This window comes from Chionomys nivalis, chromosome 20 (genome assembly GCF_950005125.1).
Source record: "Chionomys nivalis chromosome 20, mChiNiv1.1, whole genome shotgun sequence".
Lineage (NCBI taxonomy): Eukaryota > Metazoa > Chordata > Mammalia > Rodentia > Cricetidae > Chionomys > Chionomys nivalis.
Genome location: NC_080105.1, coordinates 49,722,767 through 49,748,035, shown reverse-complemented (window position 1 = coordinate 49,748,035; position 25,269 = coordinate 49,722,767). Strand labels below are relative to the sequence as shown.

Below are 25,269 nucleotides of genomic sequence, written 5' to 3'. Positions count from 1 at the left end.
TTCCTATATGGGACTCAGGCCACACAGCAAGGACTTTCACGTTCCCACCCTGAGCCACACCCCTGGCCCTGCTCACTCTTCTGCAGCAAATGAATGCTCAGACACAACCTAGCCTGGTTTCTGAATTTTCTAGAGCAAAGCTGTTCTTGAGGCATGACTGCCACAGCAGTCTCCTCCCCGTCCCCTCCCTCCTCTCCTCCTCCTCAGCATCCCTTTTCTCGCCCCCCCACTTCCTCCTCCTCCATCTTTGTTTCGTTCCCCTTCACCTCCAACTCTCCCAGTTCTAGCTACTTCTTATCCAAGCCCAAGAAAGTCAGCTTCCAGGAAACTGTCAGGCCCCCACAGTCTTTATAAGGAGCCTCTGGGCTCCTGGCTGACTGCAGCATCCACGCTGTGGAGAGGCAGAAGCCGCCGTGACGGCTAGCACTGAGGTGACACCGTCTCCAGTCCCGTCAAGGGCTGGATTCAAAACAGAGGTCTTTACACTTGCCTTTTCCCCCACCCCAGCACCAAAAAATATTTACAGATGCAGCCTGGTCTGAGAAAACTGCTGCTATATTTTTAAGATTCCAACTGTAGAGCAAAATTAAGAAGCTCCATATTTATTTCAAAAGCATGACTCATTTTCCTGAGTTTCCCAGCATTCCTTGTACATGCATGGTTCTTCTGACGCTTTAAAATGTTGGTCTAAAATAAAGCAAAACCTAACAATAGCATCGTTTACCATTTGAGGAAGGATAACAAGGAGCAGAGAAACCTGTGTGTGCGTCTGTGTTCATGTGTGTATTACTGTGGGACGCTGTCCACAATCCTTCTTTGAATGACAGTTGAAAGCACAGAAGAGAGTATGTAGTGTAATTATGGTTCTGTTAAATGAACACCTTTGTTAACTCGTTGTAGATAGGGTTGTCCTCTAGCTTGCAGAGAACCATCCACCTCTGCTTCCTGAGTGCTAGAATTAAAGATGTGATCTCCACTCCCAGTGGGAATGAACTAATTTTTTTCCTAAATTGAATTTTTTTCAGACAATATAGTCTGATCATTGTTTCCCTTCCCTCATCTCCTCCCAAATTATTCCCCACATCCCCCTCCATTAAACAAACAAACAAAAAAACACAAGAAATACAGATACACACACATATAAACAAACAAAAACACACATTCACACAAAATAGGAAATCATAATATACAAGCAAAAGACCAGTAAGACAAAAAATGCCCAAACAAAGCAATGAGACCCCCCAAAATTACAAAAATACCATTGAGTTCATGGGTGTGGCTGTGCTGTTGTGTGTGGAAGACACTGTTTCCTTGGTATCTTCCATCCTCTGTGGCTCTCAGAATCTTTCCACCTCCTCTTCCACAGAGTTCCCTGAGCTCCGAGATGCAGAGCGTGATGGAGACATCCCATTTAGGATGGATGGTTCCTAGGTCTCTCACTCTGCACAGTATTCAGTTGTGGGTCTCTGTGTTAGTTCTCGTCTACTGCAGGAGGAAATTCTCTAATGACGGATGAAGGAGGCACTGATGTATGGGTAGAGCAGATTGTCATTGGAAGTGATTTTATTGCCATGTTCCTTTAGCAAAATACGGTATTTGGTTTTCTTGTAGACCCATGTCTTATCTAGTCTCAGGTTCTTGGGCACCTGAGCAATGTCAGGCATGGGTTCTGTCTCACGAGGCTTTAAATCCAGTCAGATAGTGATTGGTTACTCCCACAACTTACGCACCACTATGGCACCAGTGCATCATACAGGTAGGCCTTGGAGAGCACAGGTTTTATAGCTGGGTTTGCATTTCTCCTCTGGTAGTGTGCTTTCCAATACCATGAACACTAGTCAGTAGGGGGTAAAGGTTCTAGTTAGAGATCAGCTTGACACGTTCATGTTCAGTGAAATATGTGGGTGTTGCCTTCAGCATTAAGGTCTTACCATTAGTTTGTGCAACCAATAGCCTGAGTTTGGAGGTGTTTCTATGAGGCCCCCTTTGGCCAACCACTCAATTAGATATAACCCATTCCTGGATAATAATAGAGGTTTTATTTGGTGGAGAGAGATGTCTAGTTGGGCCATTGTCTCCCCCATTATTTGGTAACTCCATTTAGATTTCTTTCACACATGTATGTATTTTAAGAAGCTTCTACTATAGTTGGCTTCCATATGACCCCTCCAATGGCCCTTAGTGTTAGTTGTCCCTCCCTGCCTTCTCTCCCTTACCCCCCTCTTCCAACTCTTAGCAACACTTTACGCATACCTAGAAAATGCCTGGAAAGACACACAACACATAACCTCCTCCTTCCCCTGAAAGTCCATGTATATTTGTACATCTTACAGTTCGCTGTAGTCATGATAATATTATTTTTAAAGGCTTGTATCATGTGCAAAATTAGAACCAAATGCCTGCATTGAGTCAGTGCCAAGGAGAGCTGTCAGGAGGAGTAAGCAGGGGAGACGTAGGCTGGTCAGGGCCAAAGCTTGCTAGTTCTCACTTGTTTATTTTGTAGATTCTGTCAATGACTGCCATATGCAAAAGATGAGACGCAAAACAAAATGATGACAACGAAATCATTAACAGTTCTGCCATTTCTTCTTCTTTGGGGGCTTTGGAATAGAACCAGAATGTTCGAGGTAGCACTAAGTCGCCGTTGATCGTATCTTCGTTGTTTAGAAGCGCAGAAGATGAGAAGCCATTTAGTAGTGTGAGCTGAAAGCAAGCTCACATTGCCGGCTCCTGGCAGCCGCTTCTGGCTGAGTGAGCACAAGCCATTCAAGCTGTGCCCTACTTTGTCCCTCCACAGTGGGAAGCAACCGTGGTGCCTGGTTGCCCCCTGAAGTTGTAATTATTTGAAACAATTTGAGAGCCTCGCCAGGAAGACAATCCAATGCGAAGCACTTTTCCAAATGTTTGTTATATACGAAGCAGCCCCAAGTATTGCATTTAAAAGAAATATTTTACCGTGTGTGTGCAGTGATTCAAGTGTGTTCCTCATTTTGTTTCTATTGTTCTTGAGACAGGGTCTCATGACATGTAGCCTGAGATTGTTACCCTCATGGTTTATTGAGCTGCTCTGGGATCAAGTCCATGGGCAGAACTGGAGAGGACCTGGGCTGGGCTGGGCTGCCAGCTAGCACAGCTTAGCCTGCGGAGGTTTTGAGTCCATGGCTCCCTGCTGTTCCTGGACTTTGGGAGTGGATCCATCTAAATGTCTAAACCCCAGCAGCCACCTGCTAACCATAAGCAAGCCAGGGAGGTCTGTGCTTTGTTTTTACTATTTGTGAACATTCCTGCTGACCTCCTGTGTACGTTCCTCGCTCTGGAACCTCTTTCCAGTGTAAAAATGCATAATAATGCGTGGAGTAACTCTGAGCTGATTCGCTTGTACACAACAGTTAGGGCAACATCAGTAAAGCTTAGCTTTCAAATTTAAAAATGCTTCCAATTTACACAAATGGCATTCTTAATTATATATTTTTTAAGTTACTGTATATTATATATTATATCATTATATTATTTATTATATTAAATATATATTTAAAGCCAGTAACGTATATATATAGTTACATTATATAATATATATGTGTGAACTGAAACCCTGCTGGAACACGTGCCCAGGCCTCTGGCTTCCCACCACTGTTTCTGGTTCACACATTCTCTTGGAAGCTTGTGACCAGGTGAACCAATCGCTGCTGTTTCTCTCTGAGCATAAGTAAGCAAACGGTGCGGTCAGCTGGGTGGAAAGCACTGGGTCTCATCTCTGCAGAACTTGTTCTAACCACTGATGGCTGCCTCCTGTGCGTGACTGTGTGTGTAGCTAGTTTACATCTCCATAACGATGCAGCATTGGCTGGTCTAGAAATTCTTACTGTTGGGGAAGGAGGCGGAGAGGCGGCTCAGAGGTTAAGAGCCGTGCTGCTCTTCCAAAGGACCTGAGTTCAGTTCCCGGCGCCCTCATCAGGTGTCTCACAACCTCCCTGTCTTAATTAGGTTTCTTTTTTTTTATTGATTTTTATTGAGCTCTACATTTTTCTCTGCTCCCCTCCCTGCCTCTCCCCTCCCCCCTTCAACCCTCCCCCAGGGTCCCCATGCTTCCAGTTTACTCTGGAGATCTTGTCTTTTTCTACTTACCATGTAGATTATATCTATGTAAATCTCTCTTAGTGTCCTCATGTTGTCTAAGTTCTCTGGGATTGTGATTTGTGGGCTGGTTTTCTTTACTTTATGTTTAAAAAGCACCAATGAGTGAGTACATATGATAATTGTCTTTCTGTGTCTGGGTTACCTCACTCAAAATGATGTTTTCTAGCTCCATCCTTAATTAGGTTTCTATTGCTTCAATGAAACACTGTGACCAGAGAGCAAGTTGGGGAAGAAAGGGTTGATTCGGCTCACACTTCCACTGTATTGTCCATCACTGGAGGTAGTCAAGACAGGAACTCAAGCAGGGCAGGAACCTGTAGCCACGAAGGGTACTGAGGCCATTGAGGGGTGCTGCTTACTGGCTTACCCATCATAGCTTGCTCAGTCTTCTCTCTCTCTCTCTCTCTCTCTCTCTCTCTCTCTGTCTCTCTCTGTCTCTCTCTCTCTCTCTCTCTCTCTCTCTCTCTCTCTCTCTTTCTCTCTCTCGACAGGCTTTCTCTCTGTAATAGCTGTGGCTGTTCTGGAACTAGCTCTTGTAGACCAGGCTGGCCTCAAGCTCACAGAGATCCGCCTGCCTCTGCCTCCCGAGTGCTGGGATTAAAGGCGTGCGCCACCACTGCCTGGCTTCAATCTACTTTCTTATAGAATCCAGAACCAGGGATGGTACCACCCACACTGAGTTCTCCCCCATCAGTTGTTAAGAAAATGTCCTACAGCTGGATCTTATGGGGGCATTTCCTCAACTGAGGCTCCCTCCTTTCAGGTGATTCTAGCTTGTGTCAAGTTGGCATAGAATTAGCCAGGACAACCCTGTGACTCCAGCTCTAGGAGGATCCAACATCACTGGCCTCTGCAGGCACCCAGACTCACATATGTGTGCATGCGCTCACAGTGCATGCTCACACTCCCATACACACATATTCCCACACGTGGATACACGCACACGTGTGCACACGTGCTTGCTCTTATGATTGAAGAAAAATTAGAGCTGAGGTAAGAGAGTCATGTATAGGTGTTCACGTGTGAGCATGGATGTTAAGTTCTGTACCATAGGTGTTCACGTGTGAGCATGGATGTTAAGTTCTGTACCATAGGTGTTCATGTGTGAGCATGGATGTTAAGTTCTGTACCTATAGATATTTCTGAAAGGCACCTGTTATTATCCCCAGGGCAGAAAACAGATACAGTTCCAGGCTGAGCTAGGGAGCCAAGCGTGCTGAGCACAAATGATATCACTAAGCCTCAGGACTCCAACCCTTATTGCTGCTCACTGCAAGGCTGACTTTCGTTGGGAAGGTTTGCTGTGTTGTAATTTCTTAAACTGACATTTTGAGGAAGAGCTCCATTTGAAGGGTGGTGACCTATAAAGAAACTCTTACTTCTGTAAGGTCTTTCCTTTTTCAGTTTGGAGTTTTGTTTTGTTTCGTTTGGGGGGGGGTTTGTTTTATGAGACTTTAACACAACGATCCTGCGGCCTTCACTGCCCTGGTTCTGGGATTATGGGCATGTACTACCACACCCAGAATTCTCTTTGTCTCTAAGAGGTGCATGCCTGTGACCAGGGTTTAACAGCACCCGTTTAAAGCAGAGCTGCTGGCCCTTGAGCAGAGAGGCAGCACAAGCCCACATCATCCACAGAGCCACCATTTGCCACTACTGAGCAGGGCCATCTGTTAGGACATAAAACAGCAAGTGACCATATTTGCCCGATCAGCTAGGATAATGATACAACATATACAGAAAATAGTGCTATACAAAACTTCCTACCCTGACCGTGCCCAAGTGGTAGCATGTTAATAATTAATTCCTAACAAGCACAGATTCTCAAGACCGTAATATGTCTTAAACACAATCCTGCTGTCTGCCCCCAGGTGTGCAGTGTGCTTGGTTTGGTTTCATTTCCTTGAGATATTTGTTCAGTACAGAATCCGGGTGACTTTTTTGAGCCTGGAGGAGCAAAAGATGAGTTGCTGGTGGAGGCTTTCCCAGTACCAACACTGCTGTTCCTTTGTTTCCCAGTGCTGGGGTTGACGCTTCCCATATGGGCCATAGCTCTCATTTCCTTTGGCGTTGCTCTGCTGTTCGCCTTCTTCGTGTGGCTCTTCGTGTGTCCATGGATGAAGAGGAAGATAGCAGGTAAGCAGCTTTTATTCTTCCAGATTACAAAACTGCTCTTCATTCCTGAGTCTATCTCTGTAAATAAACAGTGTCCTTAAGAATAAAGGAATTATAGCTGGTTGGTGGTGGCGCCTGCCTTTAATCTCAGCATTTGGGAGCAGAGGCAGATGGATCTCAGTGAGTTCAAGCCAGCCTGGTCTACAAAGCAAATTCCAGGAGGGCCAAACTGTTACAGAAAAACCTGTCTGAGAAAAACCAAAAAAATAAAGTAAAATAAAATTGCTTTTTAGCCAGGCAGTAGTGGCGCACCGCCCTTAATCCCAGCACTTAGGAGCAGAGCGAGGCGGATCTCTGTGAGTTCAAGGCCAGCCTGGTCTACAAAAGCTAGTTCCAGGACTTCCAGAGCTACAGAGAAACCCTGTCTAGAAAAAACAAAATCAACAACAACAACAGTGGAATAAAGGAATTAGAGATGAGAGTAGCTCCTCGAACTGCCCAGGGACGCAGACTCGGGCCTCTGGCCCTCCACTTCTGTTTCTGGCTCATAGAGTTCCGTGATAATTTGTGGGCCGCGTGAGCATCATTATTTGTTTCCGAGCATAACTGTAAGTGAACACACAGGTTCTGCCAGCTCGGGAGGAAACATTTCTCTCTGGGAAAATGCGGACAGTCACCATAAAGGATGGCGCATGTGACAAGAGTGGCGGAAAGAGCGACAAGTCCAAGTGAAACGACCTGGACTCTTAGAGATTCGTGGCGGACTGACTGCAGAACGGGTCTTGTGATTGTATTTCAATGTGGGCGCATCTCAGTTAAAAATCTGTGTTTAATAGAGCACTAAGGTAAAGACAAAGACTTTTGAACTGGAAGACGCAGTGTGGCCAAAATATTGGTTCTTTGCAGGTTGATTTGTATATACAGCACGAATTTAATTAAAATCCCAGCACAACATTTTATTGATCTAGACTTAAGCTCTTCATAAATCTGTACAGAAAGCTAAAGAAATTGAAATTGCCACAACGGTTTTGAAATCGGAAGAGTGAGACTTCCTGCCTTTAAGGCTCACTGTAATACTTCAAGGCAGCATGTGCTGTGAAGAACAGACATGTCGGTTAACAGAGCAGACAGATTCCAGAAGGAGACCACACAAGACCGGTGGTTCAGTGGAGAAAACATAGTCCTTTTTGTTTGTTTTTCTTTAGAGACAGGATTTCTCTGTGTTGCCCTGGCTGTCCTAGAACTCTCTCAGTAGACCAGGCTGGCCTGGAAATCACACGGAGATCCACCTGCCTCTGCTTCCCAAGTGCTGGGATTAAAGGTGTGAGCCACTATCACCTGGCAAAAATACTGTCCCTTTTAACAGAAGTCACCGAAATAATTGAATGTCCACACACCAAAGCAGAAGCCAAGCCTTACGATAAATGTTATGCCTTACTTTTAAGTTAACTCGAGATGTACCACAAATCTAAATGTAAAAGTAATAAAAACTTTTTGGGGAGTAAGAACTTTGTGATCTTGGTCTTTGACAAGATCTTGGACTTGTGATCTTTGTGAACTTTGTCTGTGACACCAAGCACGATCCACAGAAAGTTTACAAATTGTACAAGATGCAGATTGAAAACTCTGGCTCACTGAAAATGCCAGTTAGGGAAACTTTGTGTCATGGAAATAAATATATTAAGAAATTTTAAAAATCAGCTAAAACATGAGCAATATATTTTTAATTTATTTTTGTTCTATTTATTTATTTATTTATTTATTTATTTATTTATTTATTTGGTTTTTCGAGACAGGGTTTCTCTGTAGCTTTGGTGCCTGTCCCGGAACTAGCTCTTGTAGACCAGGCTGGCCTCAAACTCCCAGAGATCCACCTGCCTCTGCCTCCCGAGTGCTGGGATTAAAGGCGTGCGCCACTACCGCCCAGCTATTTTTGTTCTTTTTAATCATGTCCATCCTGGTGTGGGAGTTTGCGCATATGGGTGCAGGTGCCCACAAAGGCCAAGGTTTCGGATACCCCTGAAGCTCAAGTTAGAGACTGTTTGTGAGCCCCCCAAAGGAGGTGTTGGAAACCAGACTTGGGTCCTCTGGAAGAACAGTGCTGACTCTTAACCTCCGAGCTCTCTCTCCAGGTGGAGCAAACTGTTGGAACACCTTATAGGGATGTAAGTGGCAAATGAACCCATGCCACGTTCACTCTCACTAACAGGGAATACAACATCAAACGAGCATGAGATACCGCTTCACACCATTCGAATGACTTTGTAACACATGACCATGCTAACTGGGAAGGATTAAAAAAAACCAACACCACCAGCAACAACAACAACAGAACAGCTATAACCTTCAGGCATTGGTAATTCAGAGCGGCACAAGAGACAACCGGACAGTTCTTAGGTTACGTGCGCACGGGCCTTCGGCATTCTTTGAGCCAGTCCTGGGTATTTCCCCAGAGAAATCAAAACCGAAATTCACACAAAACTCTGCCCATGGGTGTTTACAGCAGCTCTGTCACTGTCACCCAGCATGGAAGCCCTCCCCCGACAGGTTATCACGGGATAAAGTGTGGCTCCGCGCTCCAGTGCTCAGCAGTAACGAGGAACTGAACGCCACTCCTGCTGCAGCGTGAATGAGTGGCAAAGCCAGCGTGCTGAGTAGAAGCAGCCTTCTCACGTACTTACTCATCTTGTGGTTTCGTCTAGGAGGCTTTCTGAAAAATGCAGAACTGTAGGGTGGCAGGTGGTCGTCTCAGGTAGGGCTGGGCGGGGGAGTAAATGGGGACCTGGGGACTTCTTACATCCCCGTTGTAGTGGTGCCTCTTGGGAAACTCAGAATCACACATACCCGCAAAGGCAGCTTACTGCGTGTGAGTTTTAAGACTAAGAATTTTCACGGGGCTGGAGAGATGGCTCAGCAGTTAAGTGAGGACCCCAGTTCAATCGTAATCTGAGTCCCAGCATCCACACCGAGGAGCTCACAAGTGTCTATAACTCCAGTTCCAGGGAAATCCATTGCCTCTGACCTCTGTACACACTGCATTTACGTGCACGCGCATGCACACACTCTAGAAATAATGAAGGGACCAGAGAGATAGCTCAGAGGTTCAGAGGACTTGCTGCGTTTGCAGAAGATAGGTTTGGTGCCCAGGACGCACACGGCAACTCACAACTGTAAACAGTTCTAGAGGGTCTGACCTGTTTCTTATTGAGTAAATGGAATCTCCTTGTTCCTTTTGAGAGAGAGAAAAAAAAGGTTTACTTGCGTCATAGAATCTGATATGATCAAAGAAATCTGAGACCAATAATTTATTGACCAGGAAAAAAACCCAAATGTATTTCATTTGTTCAAGACAAGAATGATAAACATTTCTATAACTCTAAGGCTAGTCCATCTAGAAGGCTTATAGAATTATAGAATTGTCAGCCCTGGAAGAGGCCTGGGCGATCAAATTTAAGGTTTTGGTTAAATTAGTAACTCAGCGTAAGTATGTATCATTTAATAGCTGTCTTCAAGAACATGGATTGAATTGGCAGTGGTGGTGCACACCTTTAATCCCAGCCCTCAGGAGGCAGAGACAGGCGGATCTCTGGGTTTGAGGCCAGACTAATCTACAAAGTGAGTTTCAGTACAGCCAGGGCTACACAGAGAACCCTATCTCGAAAAAAAAAATTAATTAATTAATTAAAAAATTTAAAAAATCATTGATTGACATTTTTATTTCCTCATCTAGCTATAATGTTTTGTTTCCAAGATCAATACTGAAGTGTAAAAAGATATGTTCACATTTTAGTATTTAACCATTTTATTTTTACTGTATTTTAATATTTATTTTTAAAAGAAAAAGAATGCATTTCCAGAATCTGTACTTCCTTCCTTATCTTCTGTAGGCAAATTAGAAAAGACGAGTGCTTTATCGCGAACTTCCGATGAAAGTCTCAGTAAAGCCCAGGAGGTCGAGTCCCCTTTTAAGGAGCTCCCTGGTGCCAAAGCCAGCGATGACAGTGCTGTCCCCCTCACCAGCCCGGCTGGGGAGGCTGTGGGACCCTCCGAGGGCACATCAACAGGGAACCACCCCCGGACAGCCTATGGTAAGGCTAACTTGGAGCTCTTGGGTACAACACGGGAAGGAGGTAACCTGCCAGGCCAAGCATGGGTACAAAAGTGTACCCAGAATTTATGTTTTGGTGGACAGGAATCCAACCCAGAGCCTTGTGCATGCTAAGCATGTGGTTTTCCACTGAGTGCCCTACCGTCCACCTTAAATAAGCATCTCCTACATTATTTCCAGGACGGGCACTTTCCATGACTCACGGCTCTGCAAAGTCACCCATCTCCAACGGCACGTTCGGCTTTGAAGGCCACATGAGGAATGACGGTCATGTTTATCACACTGTACACAAAGACTCGGGGCTCTACAAAGACTTGCTGCACAAAATTCACGTAGACAGAGGCCCAGAGGAGAAGCCCGCTCAGGAAAACAACTACCGGCTGCTTCGGCGGAACAACAGCTACACCTGCTATACCGCGGCCATCTGTGGCATGCCGGTGCATACCACCTTCAGAGCCCCAGATGCCTCCTCCGCCCCCGAGGACAGCGAGAAGCTGGTGGGCGACACGGTGTCCTATTCCAAGAAGCGGCTTCGCTATGACAGCTACTCCAGCTACTGCAATGCGGTCGCCGAGGCCGAGATCGAGGCTGAGGAGGGGGGCGTAGAAATGAGGCTGGCCTCGGAGCTGGCGGATCCCGACCAGCCTCACGAGGACCCCACGGAGGAAGAGAAGGAGGAGAAGGACACGGCAGAGGTCCACCTGCTCTTCCACTTCCTGCAAGTCCTCACTGCCTGCTTTGGGTCCTTTGCTCATGGTGGCAATGATGTGAGGTGAGTATCTTTATTCATTCAGCAAATACGAAGTAAGGGTCAGCTACGTGCTGGGAGGCGGAAGTCCCTGCCACCCGCAAAGGGGAGCATAGACAGTAAGCAAGCATATAAGTCACAGAGTAGAAAGGGGGTCGCAGTGGTCAGCAGCTAGCTGCATGGGGAGGCTCACAGAGCAGGGACTAACGAGGTGCGAGAACTGGCCACGTGACCATTGCAGGAAGCGCGAGCAGATGCAGAAGGGGAAGTGGACCGTGCTGGGACTGTTCTGCAAAGAGCAGGAGACCTTGGACAGGGGAAAGTGGAGGCTGTGAATCAAGTCACGGTAGAGGCACAGAGAAACGTAAAGGAATTGTGCTCTGCTAGGCAAGGGAACGGCAGCTGGGGTCCTGACTGCTGTGCAGGCTGAGGCAGTGTTTGCTTGATCCCAGAAATTCAGGAACTAGACTAGACAACGCAGCCAGACCCTGTCTTAAAAATAAATTGTTCAGGGGCTGGGAAGATGGCTCAGCAGTTAGGAGCAATTGTTGCTCTTGCAGAGGGCCAGCTTTCAATTCCCACCACCCACGTGATGGCTCACGACCATCTTTAATTCCAGTTGCAGGGGATCCAGCGCCCTCTTCTGGCCTCCATGGGCACCAAGCATGCACAGGGTACACAGATATACCTATCAAGAAGAGTAAACAAAGTAAATAAATTCTTTACATGTTTAAGGAAACAAGCTTTGGAAGAAGGAAGTTTTCACTGTAAGAGACGAGGGAGCCACCGGAAGGGCTGACAGGCGTTTAACTGGACCCTTCTGGCTTATTCCATGGCTGTGCTGAGGGGATAGGAGATCAGTTAGGGTGTCGCTCAGTGATCCAAGAAGAAAGAGCAAGGCTTGGAGCAGAGAGATGGTACAGTAGCTAGGGTCAGGATATATTATTCTGAATGTGGGACCAATGGAATTGATAGGCAATTACGACCCGTGGTTCCTTCCTAATGCTGCGACCCTTTAATCCAGTTCCTTGTGTTGTGGTGACCCCAACCATAAAGTTATTTTTGTTGCTACTTTGTTACTCTAATTTTGCTACTGTTATGAATCGTAAAACAAGTACCTGATATGAGGATGGTCTTATGCGATCCCTGTGAAAGACCGACCAGTCGAGAACGGCTAAATTAGACACAGGTGTGAAAGAAGTAAGCCTCACCCAGCAATTTCAGCTCTCGCAAACCTGAGAGTTAAGTACAACCCAGAAAGGGCTGGTTTGGGGCTTAATAGTTAGAGATCAGATTAGACATAAACCTGAAAATACCTGTAACACCCAAATGGCAGCCACGTGACGACCAAGCTGGGTATGGCTGCGTTCAGGAATGATCGGGCTGGGTACGGATGAGCACCCATGCCCAGAAGGCAGAGGTGCTGGCTAGAAATCCTGGGAGGCAGGGAAGGAAAGGAAAGAAGCAGCATGGACACCTGAGCCCTGGAGCTTCGGGGAGAGAGATGGAGACAGCAGGAAGTCGTGTCGAGCCAGGCCGTGAGAGCTTTGCACGGGGCAGCTCTGTGTGGCTATTTAACAGGAGCTGGGCATCCGTGCCTCTCAAGTCTTGTCTCTGTTCATTATTTAAAAGTTTGACTTCAGGCCGGGCCATGGGGGCGCACACCTCTAATCCCAGCACTGGGGAGGCAGAAGCAGGTGGATCTCTGTGAGTTCGAGGCCAGCCTGGTCTACAAGAGCTAGCTCCAGGACAGGCTCCAAAGCTACAGAGAAACCTGTCTCGAAAAACAAACAAACAAAGTTTGACTTCAAAGATTCTCTCAAAACGTCAAACCAAAGATTGAATACCTGCTATTGTGTACCTTATACCTGTGTGTAAATTTCCATACCTAGAAAGGTGAATAACAGGATTGTTATATGGCCAAGAGGAAATGTCGTATGCATTACCTCTTTGAGGGGAGGCTGAGGTTCAGGGGCCCTTGCTTGCCTGCATTGCGGGGAGCCATTCTTTGTAACATTCCTCTGACAGCACTGCAGCTACAACAAGCATGTTACTTTGCTTCTGTCCTCTATAAGATAGGCAAGACAGTGTGTCCCTTAGGAGACAATATGGCCCAGCGGCACATGGTCCCCATCGATTGCTTGTCACTGTTCCCAGAAACACTCGCGATACCATAGTAATGCAAAATCAAAGCATCCTGTGACGTGGACAAGGGTGTTGTTGGGACGACTGCCTTTGGGAGACCTGCCCTGGTAGACCTTGAAGGGCCTCTAGGAGGGGAAGTCTGAGGGTCTCTCCAGAAGGGGGCAGAATGAAGAACTACTTCCTCCACTGGTGTCTTGTGAGAAGGACTAGGAATAGGCTACCAGCGTCCAGCTGGCCGTTGTCTGATGGTGCTCGCCTACAGCCTTCAGTGCAGTGAGCAACCTCTTCCCTCCGTGAGCTTTTAGGAGTTCAAACTCTAGCTAGAGAGCTCAGAAAACATACATGACAAGTACTATTCCCACCCGGCGGTGGTGGCACATACCTTTAATTACAGCACTTGGGGGGCAGAGACAGGTGGATCTCTGTGAGTTCAAGGCCAGCCTGGTCTACAGAGTGAGTTCCAGAACAGTCTTCAAAAGCTACCTTTTGAAGGTAGGAAACCTTGTCTCAAAAAACAAAAAAACAAAAACAAAATAGAAAAGTACTATTCCCAAAACTGCTTAAGATGACAGAGTCTGGAATAATTGCTTACAACTCGACACGATTTCTTTGTAACTGTGGAGCCTGTTCTGGAACTCACTCTGTAGACCAAGCTGGCCTCAAACTCACAAAGATCTTGCCTGCCTCTGCCTCCCAAGTGCTGGGATTAAAGGCGTACGCCACCACTGCCCGGTTGAGGCTTTTAAACAGTGCCATCCAATAAAAAGCCAGATACTAAAAATAATAACCAGACACCGAGTCACCTGGGAAAGGTTTATGAAGTACCTGCCAGGACTCAGTATGGTGCCGTTGGCAATTTACCATAATCCTGACAGCCTCTGAGCTCGGTGACTGGTGTTCTTCAAAGATGGGCCCAACGCTAAGAAATGTGAAGTTACATGCCTGGAACCACACAGCTAGGGCAAAGCTGGCTTAGCCCATCCATGCTGGCCCTCAAGCCACTGTCTGTGCCAAACAGGGTGGGACCACTAAAAACCTGCACATCAAAATTCTGACCATGCTCCTGGAAGCCCCACTGTGGCCTTGGCATTCTCTTGTGGCGGAGGGACAGTGCCCAGATGCCAGGCTAGGTCTGTGCCCACAGTGTGAGGACTGGATTTATCTGTTCAAGCTTGTAGCTAGAATCAGAAGCAGCAGAGATGGCAGTGGAAATGCAAAGGCATTTGAGGAAAAAGGAGAGAGAGAAAAGGAACTTGATTGTTAGCTGGGTGGTGGTGGGGCACTCGCAGCATTCCAGAGGCAGAGGCAGGTGGATCTCTGTGAGTTCAAGACCAGCCTGGTTCAGGACAGCTAAGATTACACACAAAAAAAACCCTATCTCAATAATAATAATAAAATAATAATAATAACTGGCTGTTGCCTTTAAGTGCCTTTTAAGTGCTTTTTCATATAATTCACATATAATTATACTTACACTGCTTAACTCTACCTAAAATGGTTAAGATGGCAAATTTTCTAGTATGCTTTTTATATCAATAAGTCATTTTATTGTCTTAGATTCTATAAGTAAGCTACAAATACAATAAGACTTAGATAATTTTCAAAACTGAGAAGTCACTATATAGTGTGTGTATAGTGTCATGCCTATGTACAATTAATCCCCCCCTTTTTTTAACCAGCAATGCAATTGGTCCCCTCGTGGCTTTGTGGCTGATCTATGAACAAGGTGGAGTTATGCAAGAAGCTGCTACCCCAGTTTGGCTGCTGTTTTATGGAGGAGTCGGGATTTGCACAGGTCTCTGGGTTTGGGGGAGAAGAGTGATCCAGACCATGGGAAAGGACCTCACTCCCATCACACCTTCCAGGTAAGGCACGGAGGTCCGCAGAGACAGGGCTCCCAGGTGGGGCTCACTGCAGAAGCTGAATCAACATGTCAGGGCTTTCTTGCCTTAGTTAGCATTTCTATTGCTGTGAAGAGACACCATGGCCACAGCAGCTCTTATAAAGGAAAGCATTTAATTGGGGTGGCGGCTAACAGTTTCAGGAGTTTAATCCATTATCATCAAGGTGGGGAGCATGGCGGCTTGCAGGCAGACATGGTACTGGCTACATCTTGATCAGAAGGCAACAGGAAGTGGACTGAGACACTAGGAGAAGCTTGAGCATAGGAGACCTCAAAGCCCACCTCCACAAGGAGCACCTACTCTAACAAAGCCACACCTTTGTGCCATTCCCTACGAGCTTCTGGGGGCCAATTACATTCAAACTACCACATTTCTCGTGCTATCGTTCTGCAGCTATTGTCATGGGGAGAAATCACAGGGATCCCTCACTACCTCAGCCTCCACCAGTCAGCCCCTTCTCACCATTGCCCCCTGCTGCCATCCACACGGGCACCAGGATGGAGGTGGGAAGACACTGAGACAGAAGCAGGGAAACTCAGAGACTGCTACAGTTCCTTATCTAGCCTGTTGTTCTGATGCAGTGTGAGGGCCGGAGGACACGGGCAAAACCCCAGTGCAGACTGGAGCCCGAGGCCTTCCTCCAGAACTCCCCAGCCATACCCCCTCTCCTACTCTAGGGCCCATCTGGAACCTTTTCTGTTGCCGGTATAAAACCCCGAGGTAAGCAGTGTCTAAGGAGAAAGGGTTCACTGTGGCTCGCACTTGCACAGCTCTTGGTTCGTTTCCGTTTGTCCTCGTTCTTCAGGTACATAGAGCAGTGCACACTGTGCTGGAAGCCCATGCCACAGGAAAAATCCAAAAAACCCACTTCGTAGCCAGGAAGCAAACACAAACATCAGAAAGGCTGGAGTCCTACACCCCTCAGGGATATGCCCCAGTGACCCAGACACCCCCTTATATCACCTCCCAATAGCATGACCCTAGGGACCAAGCCTTTGACATATGGGCTTTTGGGGCACATAAACTCCAAAATATAGCACCTACCTCCCCCCCCCAAATTTTCAAGCCCAGAGATCTCTCCTGACATCCTCCAGGATTTGGGGGTGTGTACCTCTGCTGTCCTCAGTGGGGTCCAAGTGTCACACTTAGTCACTCCGCTGTGGAGCCTGTGGATGTGTTGAAGGTTAAATAACAGGTCTCAGCTTACGGAGTACAGCTAAAGTTCAGAGCTATCTGCTGTTGGGAAACTTTTTTCTCTGTGTTTCCTTTTAAAACATATTAGGGGTTTCTGTTTGCTTTTGTTTCTAATTTTCAGTTCCTCATCCTTAAGATTCATTTTAACGAAAGATTGTTTTAGAAGAGCGAATTGAAGAAAAATTGGTCATCTGAAGATTGCTTTTTTTGTAAGTTCACACTTTCAAGATGAGAACCTAGTTTTTTTTTTTCCCGTGCCCCTTTAGGAACAAGCAATTTATCGTCCTCCTGCACAGCAGGAATTTCTGACCCAGTTCCACACTTCAGGTTGGAAAACATGTTAGGAAAACAAGGTCACTGGATGTCAGCTGCATAGCCCAGTGCCCCGCTGAGAGCAACAGTGTCTTGTTCTCCTAATGGTCATCTGGCTCAGGCAGCAGTCCATAACCAGCTTACAGAATGTTCTGGCAAGCCTTCTGAAGCCACGGGGTGTCGGCAAGGCCACACAAAGAGCTCCTGTGACGTTGTCTTCCTGTTGCCCCCACAGTGGCTTCACTATTGAGCTGGCCTCTGCCTTCACCGTGGTGATTGCCTCCAACATCGGGCTTCCCGTCAGCACCACACACTGCAAGGTAGGTCCCTGCCAGCCAGAGACTGCCATTCGGAGGGGTGGCACGTCAGTCCAGCGGCTCCAAGCAGATCTGAAAAAGGTCGCTAGACTCTGCACAGTTGCTGTGGGACTGCCAGGGCATTGTTGACCAGCAAGGAGGAGGAGGAAGGCAGGGGTGGTTGTTTCCCTCCTAACCCTTCCTGATCCTCAGCATGTCACCTGTTGAGGCTTTGCTTTCTCAGCACCAGTGGGAGTGCTTCCGTTTGCCCGGGGCCCCTACCGTTCCCCACTAGATCGCCTTCTGAGGTCACGTGTGCACCACGCATGTCAGCAGGTTCACCTGGAATGTACCGTGCAGTTCCTGCCACTGCACAGAATTGATTTTAGCAGTGGGACAGAAACAGAAGTAAACGAAAATTATTTCAGAGCAATTCTAAGATGTGGCTACTTCTGTGTTCCACCTTGAGAGTGACTCTGTTGCCTCAGAGTCAATTCCAAGCAAGGGGCAGGAGGTAGTGCCTGATGCCTCTGTGGTGTTTGTCCTGTTACTCACAGCTGACAGCCGAGAAAATTCGGGCTCTCAGGATTGGCCCACTTTGCGAAGGCCCTACAGCTTGGATACAGTAGGACCAGGGATCAGATCATCACCTAGTGTTCTGTTCCTCCTAATTGTGGTCAATTAGTAAACATCACCATGACAACCAATTTGACTCCAGTGTATCAGACAGATGCCCACTGGGCACTGTTGGAAGTGCAGTGTGAATGCTGACTCATTTGCTCAGGAGGAGAACACTAGCATCTCCCCAGTCTTACAGATAGGGTTGAGAAGCCTTTCCCACCCAGGGGCTGGCATGGCACCCTGCATCCCTAGTACAAGGGAGGAAGGTAAAGAAAGCTTGGCACACCCACCACTTGGCATCTGGGTTGCTCCATTTTGGTTGTTTTTGAAATGATGAAAAGAGCCAGGAGGTGGTGATGTGCACCCTTAACCCTAGCACTCAGGAGGCAGAGGCAGGTGAATCTCTTTAAGTGTGAGTTCGAGGCCAGCCTGGTCTACAGAGTGAGTTTCAGGACAGGCTCCCAAGCTATACAGAGAAACCCTGTCTCGAAAAAAACAAAATAAATAAATATGCACACATGCACAGATAAATTGATAATAAATAAACAAACACACATGCACAGATAAATTGATAAAAGGATCTTGGGAAGCAGCTTAATGACAGAGTACGTACCTAGCTCAACAGAGGCCTTGTGTTTGGCAAAAGAAGAAAATAAAAATTATCAAAGAAGCATGGGTTCAATGAAATACTTCAGACAACACAAAGATGTGTAGACTATGAAAAGTGACCATCTCCCCGTTCATCACCCCATGTAGCTCTCTGTGCTGTTCGGGAATGAGAAAGCACCCTAAATTATATGTTCTCCTGAGGAGGCAAAGCACTTAGCTCTTTACTTTTCTATTGCATTTATTTATTCATTCATTTAGTGCATGCATGCGTGTGTGCACGTGTGTGTGTGTGTGTACACGTACACACACAACATTCATGTGGAAATCACAGGACAAATGCCAGCATTCTGTTCTCGCCTTCCATCATGTCGGCCCCAGGGATCAAACTCACTTTGTCAGCCTTAGTGGCAAGCACCTTTACCCATTGAGCTGTCCCAGCTGCCCACTTTTTACCGTTTCGTAGGCATAAATAGTCCCAGCTGCCTGACTTTTCTAGGTGTTGTAATGTTATGCCCAGATCCACAAAGTCCTCCAAAAACCAACAAGGATACTGAGTCCCATATGTAAAAGCAAAGAGCCTTCATTCTACACAAGTTTGCAAATTCGGTCTCTCTGTGTGACCAATGTATTGGAATAATCGGAGAGCCCGAGCTCAGGTAGAGTTGGGTTTTATAGTAACAAAGGTGGGGGTGAGGGATTTCTAAGGTTCAGGACCCCAGATTGGCTGACATTTGTCTAGGGGTGTCCTGGTGATGAGTCCCCACATGTGCCATGGTGTGTGCACACCCACATACATGTAATATAAAAAATGGAATTTTAAGAATTTTAAGGAATGTCTATGGAGAAGGACCCAAGCATACGCTGCAGGTTCGGGAAAATCGGGCGAACTGTGTGATGGAGAAGCTATCTATATTCCTCCACTGCTGCCCATCGGGACTTTACAGAAGCATAAATTATGAAAATATAAAATGATCTCCCTAGAGAACTAGTGTGAAGGGCTCGGGGGACATGACGCTCATCACGACAGACACCCGAGAGGTCAGTGTTTGTGAAGCCTCTCCTGGTGTCTCGCCTTTGACTGTGATGCTTCTGCCTCGACAGGTGGGCTCCGTGGTGGCCGTGGGCTGGATTCGCTCGCGGAAGGCTGTGGACTGGCACCTCTTCCGGAACATCTTTGTGGCCTGGTTCGTGACTGTCCCCGTGGCCGGATTATTCAGTGCTGCTATCATGGCTATCTTCATGTATGGGATCCTCCTGTCATAGGCCTGGTCTGTAAACGGCTCTAGGGATAGTCTAACACGGGCCTCTGTAGCCACACCTCTCCCCCTCCTCGCCCACACCTGCACACCCCTCCCACACACCTTGCAGATGGCGTCATCATGCCACACACTGCTTACCCAGGCCACAGACGTTCATCCTCCAGATTAGCCTAACTCCTGTACATAGTAGTATCAGACTGGTATTGTGATGACATGTGGTGTAGTTACTTATATTAAATATACATCGTGTACCTAGGATATCTAGCATTGATTTCAAACAAACTCAGAATGAAAGTGGAAGAGTATTGCCTCAAGTGCAATATTCTGTTAACTGTATATAATGATTTCAGCAGTGGCAAGTGTTAAAAACGTTTAAAAGTGTAGGCTATAAAAATCCTTTTTTAAAAATACTGTAATATAAGTGAGATGCAGTATACTTAGTACAAACCTGGGCAAGTTCTCAGGCCCTTGTGTGATTGCATCATGCTGGGACAGGTGTTCACAAGTGCTTCCTCTGAAGAATGTGTTCAGAAGCTGTGTATGAGTTACTGTGTAATGTATCACTAGCGCTTTTGTAAATACTTCAACTGTGATTTTAATGGTCTGCTTCCCTTACACTTTACTGATTGGAGAATTTTGGAAAGTACCAAAGAAACAGGGGATAAATCGCCAGTATTATATCTTCATGTTGTTTGTTTCCTTCCCACTGGCCACTGAAGGGAGCCTGGTCCATCAGCAGGCAAGCTCCTAGCCAGGGCAGCGTGTGTGGTTGGAAGCACCAGCCGCCCACCAGCAAAAGCCACACCGCTGCCATACCAGGCCCTGGTGAGCTTGTTCAGTGGCCTTTCACTGTCACCAGCGTGGACAACACACAGCGATGGGGATACAATTAAACACTACACACATATCAAGTCCAGTCCCACTGTCCCTCCCTGTTCCGCCCTGCAGCCTGAAATGCGGAGTTCTTGTCGCAAACAGTAAGGCCAGCGAGGCTTTTGATGTGCCTGGATGCTGTAAATCTCAGGGCTGAGCGGGGAACATTAGGAGGGACACTGGGCTTGGGGATCCATGAGGCCTTTTTATGTAGAGCATCTGTTGTCTTCTGACAGTGAGAGACAGTATGACTAAAATGTTAAGAGCCTGAAACCATGGAAATGCTGCTAATATTTTTATATTGACATACATTTTCACGGTACTTCATTGTAATTTTTTCATTAATCAACCATATTAAATTTATAATAAAAAAGTGCCCCTCAAAAGTTTACTTCTGAGTCTTTTTTTTTTTCCTTTCAGAGTTTCCACAAAAATCAAAACTACAGTCTGGCCACTTGTGGTTTTCAAATACTTGTTGAACTTTCCTCTACATCTTCCTATTCTTCTATGTTTGTACAGAACCAATACACAAAACTCGAAAGGGAAAGAACAGCCCGCACCTGTCTGCAGGCATCCCCTCTGTGAACATGCTCACCCACCCCACCACGGTGTAACAGTGGTAGAGGGAGCTCCCGTTCCTCGAGCTGGGAAGCTCAGGGTGAAACCTCTCACATCCCGCACTGTGGCAGCAGTGGCGCCACCTAAGAGCTGGATGGGGACCAGCTGGGCGCCACCCTCCAGGTGTGACAGTCTCGTCTTCACCACCAAACCTGAAATCCTCTCCCTGTAAGATGGCACCTTGTGCCCCGCCTTTGATGGTCTCAGGAGACTCAGTGCCCTATCACATTTATCGGTGAGAAAATAGCAGAAAGTGTAAGCACACACTGCGCACGGGCCGGACAGCCTGCGGTCCCTGCCATGGAAGGGCCACCTGGACGTCAAGAAACCCTAGCAGGCAAACGGCAGGGCTGAATCCCAGGAGAGGAGGCGGGTGGGGTGGCATGACTCCCCAGCAAGGTGAAAGAAGCTTCTCCCAGGAACTCTCCCCAAGTCTGTTATCTGACAAAGAGACTTTATATGCCATGCCAGGAGAGGGGAAAGACCCACTCTGACTGACTTCTAACCTTACAGCCATCGTCCAAGAGAGGCTCCTGCGTGTGATGGACAGTCAGGCCACACATGGGTTATTACTGCTCTCTGCTCCTGGAGAGGGTGTCGCCAGGTCCCTGAGGGAAGAAATGCTGAGTCTTCCAGAAAAGGGAACTCCTAAGTCCCTGACAAACTTCCCATGCAGAGGAAAGCTGCCTGGGGGACAAGAAAGTCATGTTCCTAGGAAGGACATCATCCCTCACACTTCTGTCTCCCCTTTTCCCTTTCCTGAGAGCCTGAACTTGGAAGTATCTAAACACATTCGTATTAATTTTCAACAGGTAACTTTTAAGTAAGTCCTCCCCACCTCTTGGTCTTAAGTGACAGAGTTCTCAAGCAACAGAAGCCACAGCAAAGCCCATCCTGTAGATAGGATGGGGTGACACGCACTTTTGATTCCTACTCAGGAGGCAGAGGCAGGGAGACCTCTGCGAGTGCCAGGCCAGCTCACCCTACAGAGCAAACGGCCAGCTGAGGGGTCACGACTGTCCTTCCTTAGGACTTAAAGTATCGTGTGAAATATGCATGCTGGTGCTTTGTTGGGGCCTCTTAAGGGAAAATACTTCTAGGTCAAAAGAATAGAATTGAGTTCCCCCTGATCTGCCCCCCAAATATCACCTGCTGTTGTCTCCGCCTACGAGTTAAACAAGCTGCACCTGCCAATCACCTGGCCAAGGGACGACCTCCTCCCAGGACAGCTGACTTTCCTAAAGACTTCCTAAGGAGATGGGAGGAGTAACTGTCACCTCCGTGAGATAATCTACCCCTCAGAAGGCCCGCTCCTAATGCTGTTACTTGCAGATCTTCACTAGTAAGCCTTCCCATTTTTCTGAGTTCTAACTCAATTTTGGGTGCCAGCTAAAGGCCTAATGAAATGGTTTACAAGCTTCCTTCTCAATCTATTTTAAAATTATTTTACTAGGAGTCTGAGAACCCATAAAAGAGAAGCCCAATTTCTCCAGTAACATTACTACATCAGTGCACTTGGTTACAACAAGGCTGGGAACTAAGACAACAAGAATATGATGGGAACTACTTTTTCCTCGGTGTTCTTGTAACCTAAAACTACTAGAAAATAAGCAGAGCAGGAGCTAGAGAAATGGCTCAGCTAAGAGTCCTTACTGCTCCATCAGAGGACCAGGGGTTACATCTAGTGTCTGCATTAGGCAGATAAATACCTATAACCCCAGCTCCACGGGATGCGATATCCTTCTAGTTTCCAGACACTTGAGCGCACGCGCGCACACACACAAATAATTAAACCTTTAAAAAGTAAAGTCTATTTTGTTTTTAAGACCTTCATAACAAAGATAAAAATTTAGCTGGATCCAGGCAAAGTGGCTGCTAGCCTAGAGTACAATAGAGAACTCTAGGACAGACAGCCCTGCAAAGACCCTGGTTTTTTCTTTTTTTTTTAAAAAAATGTGGCTGTGGTGGTGGCACACGCCTTTAATCCCAGTGCTTGGGAGGCAGTGGCAGACCAGCGGTCTACACAGGCTCCAGGCCAGGCGAAGGGACATAGGAAGACATAGGAAGGAAAGCACTGCAGGGCGACCTGAGAATGAAACTACAGGTGTAAGAACTTGGAAATGAAGCGCAAGCAAAGGGTGGCTGCCCTGTAAACCTCTACAAGGGAGCACGTGAGATTAAATGAGGCTAAGAAACGTGTTTCAGACAGAATGAAGGTGACCCAGAGCTCTTGCTGGGGACTGAAACCTAGTTGAAACAGCAAAAAGAATTTTGCCTAGGGTAGGATGGAGAACTCGTCTTTCCCAATTTGCCATGTTTTAACCAAACCCTGAACCCAGAAATTTTGAACTAATAGGAGTAGCTGAAGGGGTGAGGAGATCCGAGAAAATGAACCAGGACTAGGACAGCCGTGTGTATCTTACGCTGGTACCACAGCGGCACCTAGCGGGGTCAAGTGTACTTGCAATTACAACATCTTTTCCCACCCTTGGGCTGCATCAGGGAAATCACTTAAGAAAATGTTAATTCTGTCATAGTTCAGAGTTGCAAGCAATGCCAGAAATTATCTTTGTGTCCTTGATGATCACAGAGGACTGTGGGTACTTTTAGAAAAGCTCCTTCATGAGAAACCAAACCAAATAACAGCTTTAGTTACCTGTAAGCTAACATCTGGGATGATCAAGTGCCACCAAAGGCAGAAAGACAAAGCTCTTGAGAGACCCAGAGGCTTTAGGAAGAAAACGCAAGGTGATTTTCATCCAGGCAGGAGCTCTGGTGGGTGGGTGGGTGAGGTCGAAGTTTGCAAAGGGTAGAGATGTGACCCAAACACCAAGCACTACATGGATATGGAAGAAAAGGAGTAGGTTTGGGAAATGGTAGCCATCAGTGCCTGCTCAATATCCACGGAGAAAATTCTGCCGGGCACTTTGGTCTGGAGAGTCCGAGTGGAGTTCTTAGGTAAACTAAGATGGACACGGAGCCTCACAATCCATCTGTAACTCCAGTTCCAGGGGGTTGGCCTCCGTGGGCACCAGGCATGCATGTAGTACAGACACGTGCAGGTAAAACACACATGAAATACTTAGAAAACGATCACACCAATGAGAAAGCTTGCATGAGACCTTCGTGCGTCCCTGATGACCCCTCGAGGTACACTCCTAAGTGGAAGTACCGAATCAAAGAGCCACTGCAGAGAAATACACTCTACAAGGGGGGCTTTCTGCTCCCAGGCGCCAGACTCAGGCTGTGCTGAAATCTAGCATAAGTCATCTTGAGAGCGAAGCACAAAGAAAAGCCTGTTAACCCTGGCCATGTCCTGAATGAATGAATCACTAAACACAAAGTCGCACTGCTGTGCTGTGAAGGCAAGGAGAGAAGGCATTGGGTGGCACTGTAAACAGCATCCAAGAGCCCAAGCCTGCACCAGAGCAAGAGAGACTGTGAGAACCAGACCAGCTGCTCTACCCAGGATGCCTCTCCTGGCTCTTCTTTCCGACTTGAGGACTCCAAGGCGGTCACAGTTCTCACTGCAGGGTTTAAATGGGTCACTTCATACAACTGACCAGCAAGGTGCTAGTATATGAACCATGTGCTTCCTGTCTGCACAGCTTTGTGATGCGGGACTGCCGCTGCGCATAAAGCCCAGCCACCCACAATGCCACAGAATCACCAAAGAAAGAATCCGAATCTGGATTACCTTATCAATATCAAGAATATGGCTTCTTGGCTCTGCACTATCAATAATTTAAGAGAAACAACATAAAGGAAAAATGCAAATATGCAGAGACTGCCTTCTCTACTTAAATTGAGGGCATGAATGCAACCAACTTGAACAGCTAGAACTAAGAAATAACCAGGTGCAGCTCGTTAGCTCTTGCTGCAAGACTTGACTGCTGCTCCAGACTGTCATTTCCACCCCGACACCCTTATCCACACTAGACTGAAGAATCACCTCGCGAAACAGTTCTCAGGCACGCTGTGATAGCTTCTGTCGTATAGGGCTTCTTACTCCACCCACACCGTGACAGCGGGCCCAAGCATGCTGTCCGTTCACACCACATATGCTGCACGTGGGCTTTCCAATCTTTATCTCTTGGAATGGTGTTATCCACAAAGACAACGTTCAAGAAAATAAAATGTTGTCATATGATTGCTACTGCAGATATTTTCTGAGCTTTGTGGACCTAATTACCCATAACTTGGGAAGTCTAGCAGCTTGAGGACAGACTTTGCTAGTGTTAAGTACAATCTTACACTGGAATTTTTCAAAGAACAAATATATCTAGTTATTTTAAGAAAACCCAATTAGAAACAGCAAGGAATCCTAACG

General features: G+C 46.9%; 1 protein-coding gene across 10 annotated transcripts in view; it reads left to right on the top strand.

Annotated features, from left to right (window-relative positions):
- Positions 1 to 20,706, top strand: part of Slc20a2 (solute carrier family 20 member 2) — a 91,765-nt gene extending 71,059 nt beyond the window's left edge. For all 10 annotated transcript variants that reach the window (XM_057752122.1, XM_057752127.1, XM_057752123.1 and 7 more), the window contains 6 exons: positions 6,157 to 6,273; positions 10,140 to 10,340; positions 10,541 to 11,132; positions 14,933 to 15,118; positions 16,899 to 16,983; positions 19,291 to 20,706. In XM_057752122.1, coding sequence (XP_057608105.1) covers positions 6,157 to 6,273; positions 10,140 to 10,340; positions 10,541 to 11,132; positions 14,933 to 15,118; positions 16,899 to 16,983; positions 19,291 to 19,452 — 1,343 coding nt within the window. In that variant the 3' untranslated portion in view covers positions 19,453 to 20,706. The remainder of the gene's footprint in view (positions 1 to 6,156; positions 6,274 to 10,139; positions 10,341 to 10,540; positions 11,133 to 14,932; positions 15,119 to 16,898; positions 16,984 to 19,290) is intronic.
- The last annotated feature ends 4,563 nt before the right edge of the window (positions 20,707 to 25,269 follow it).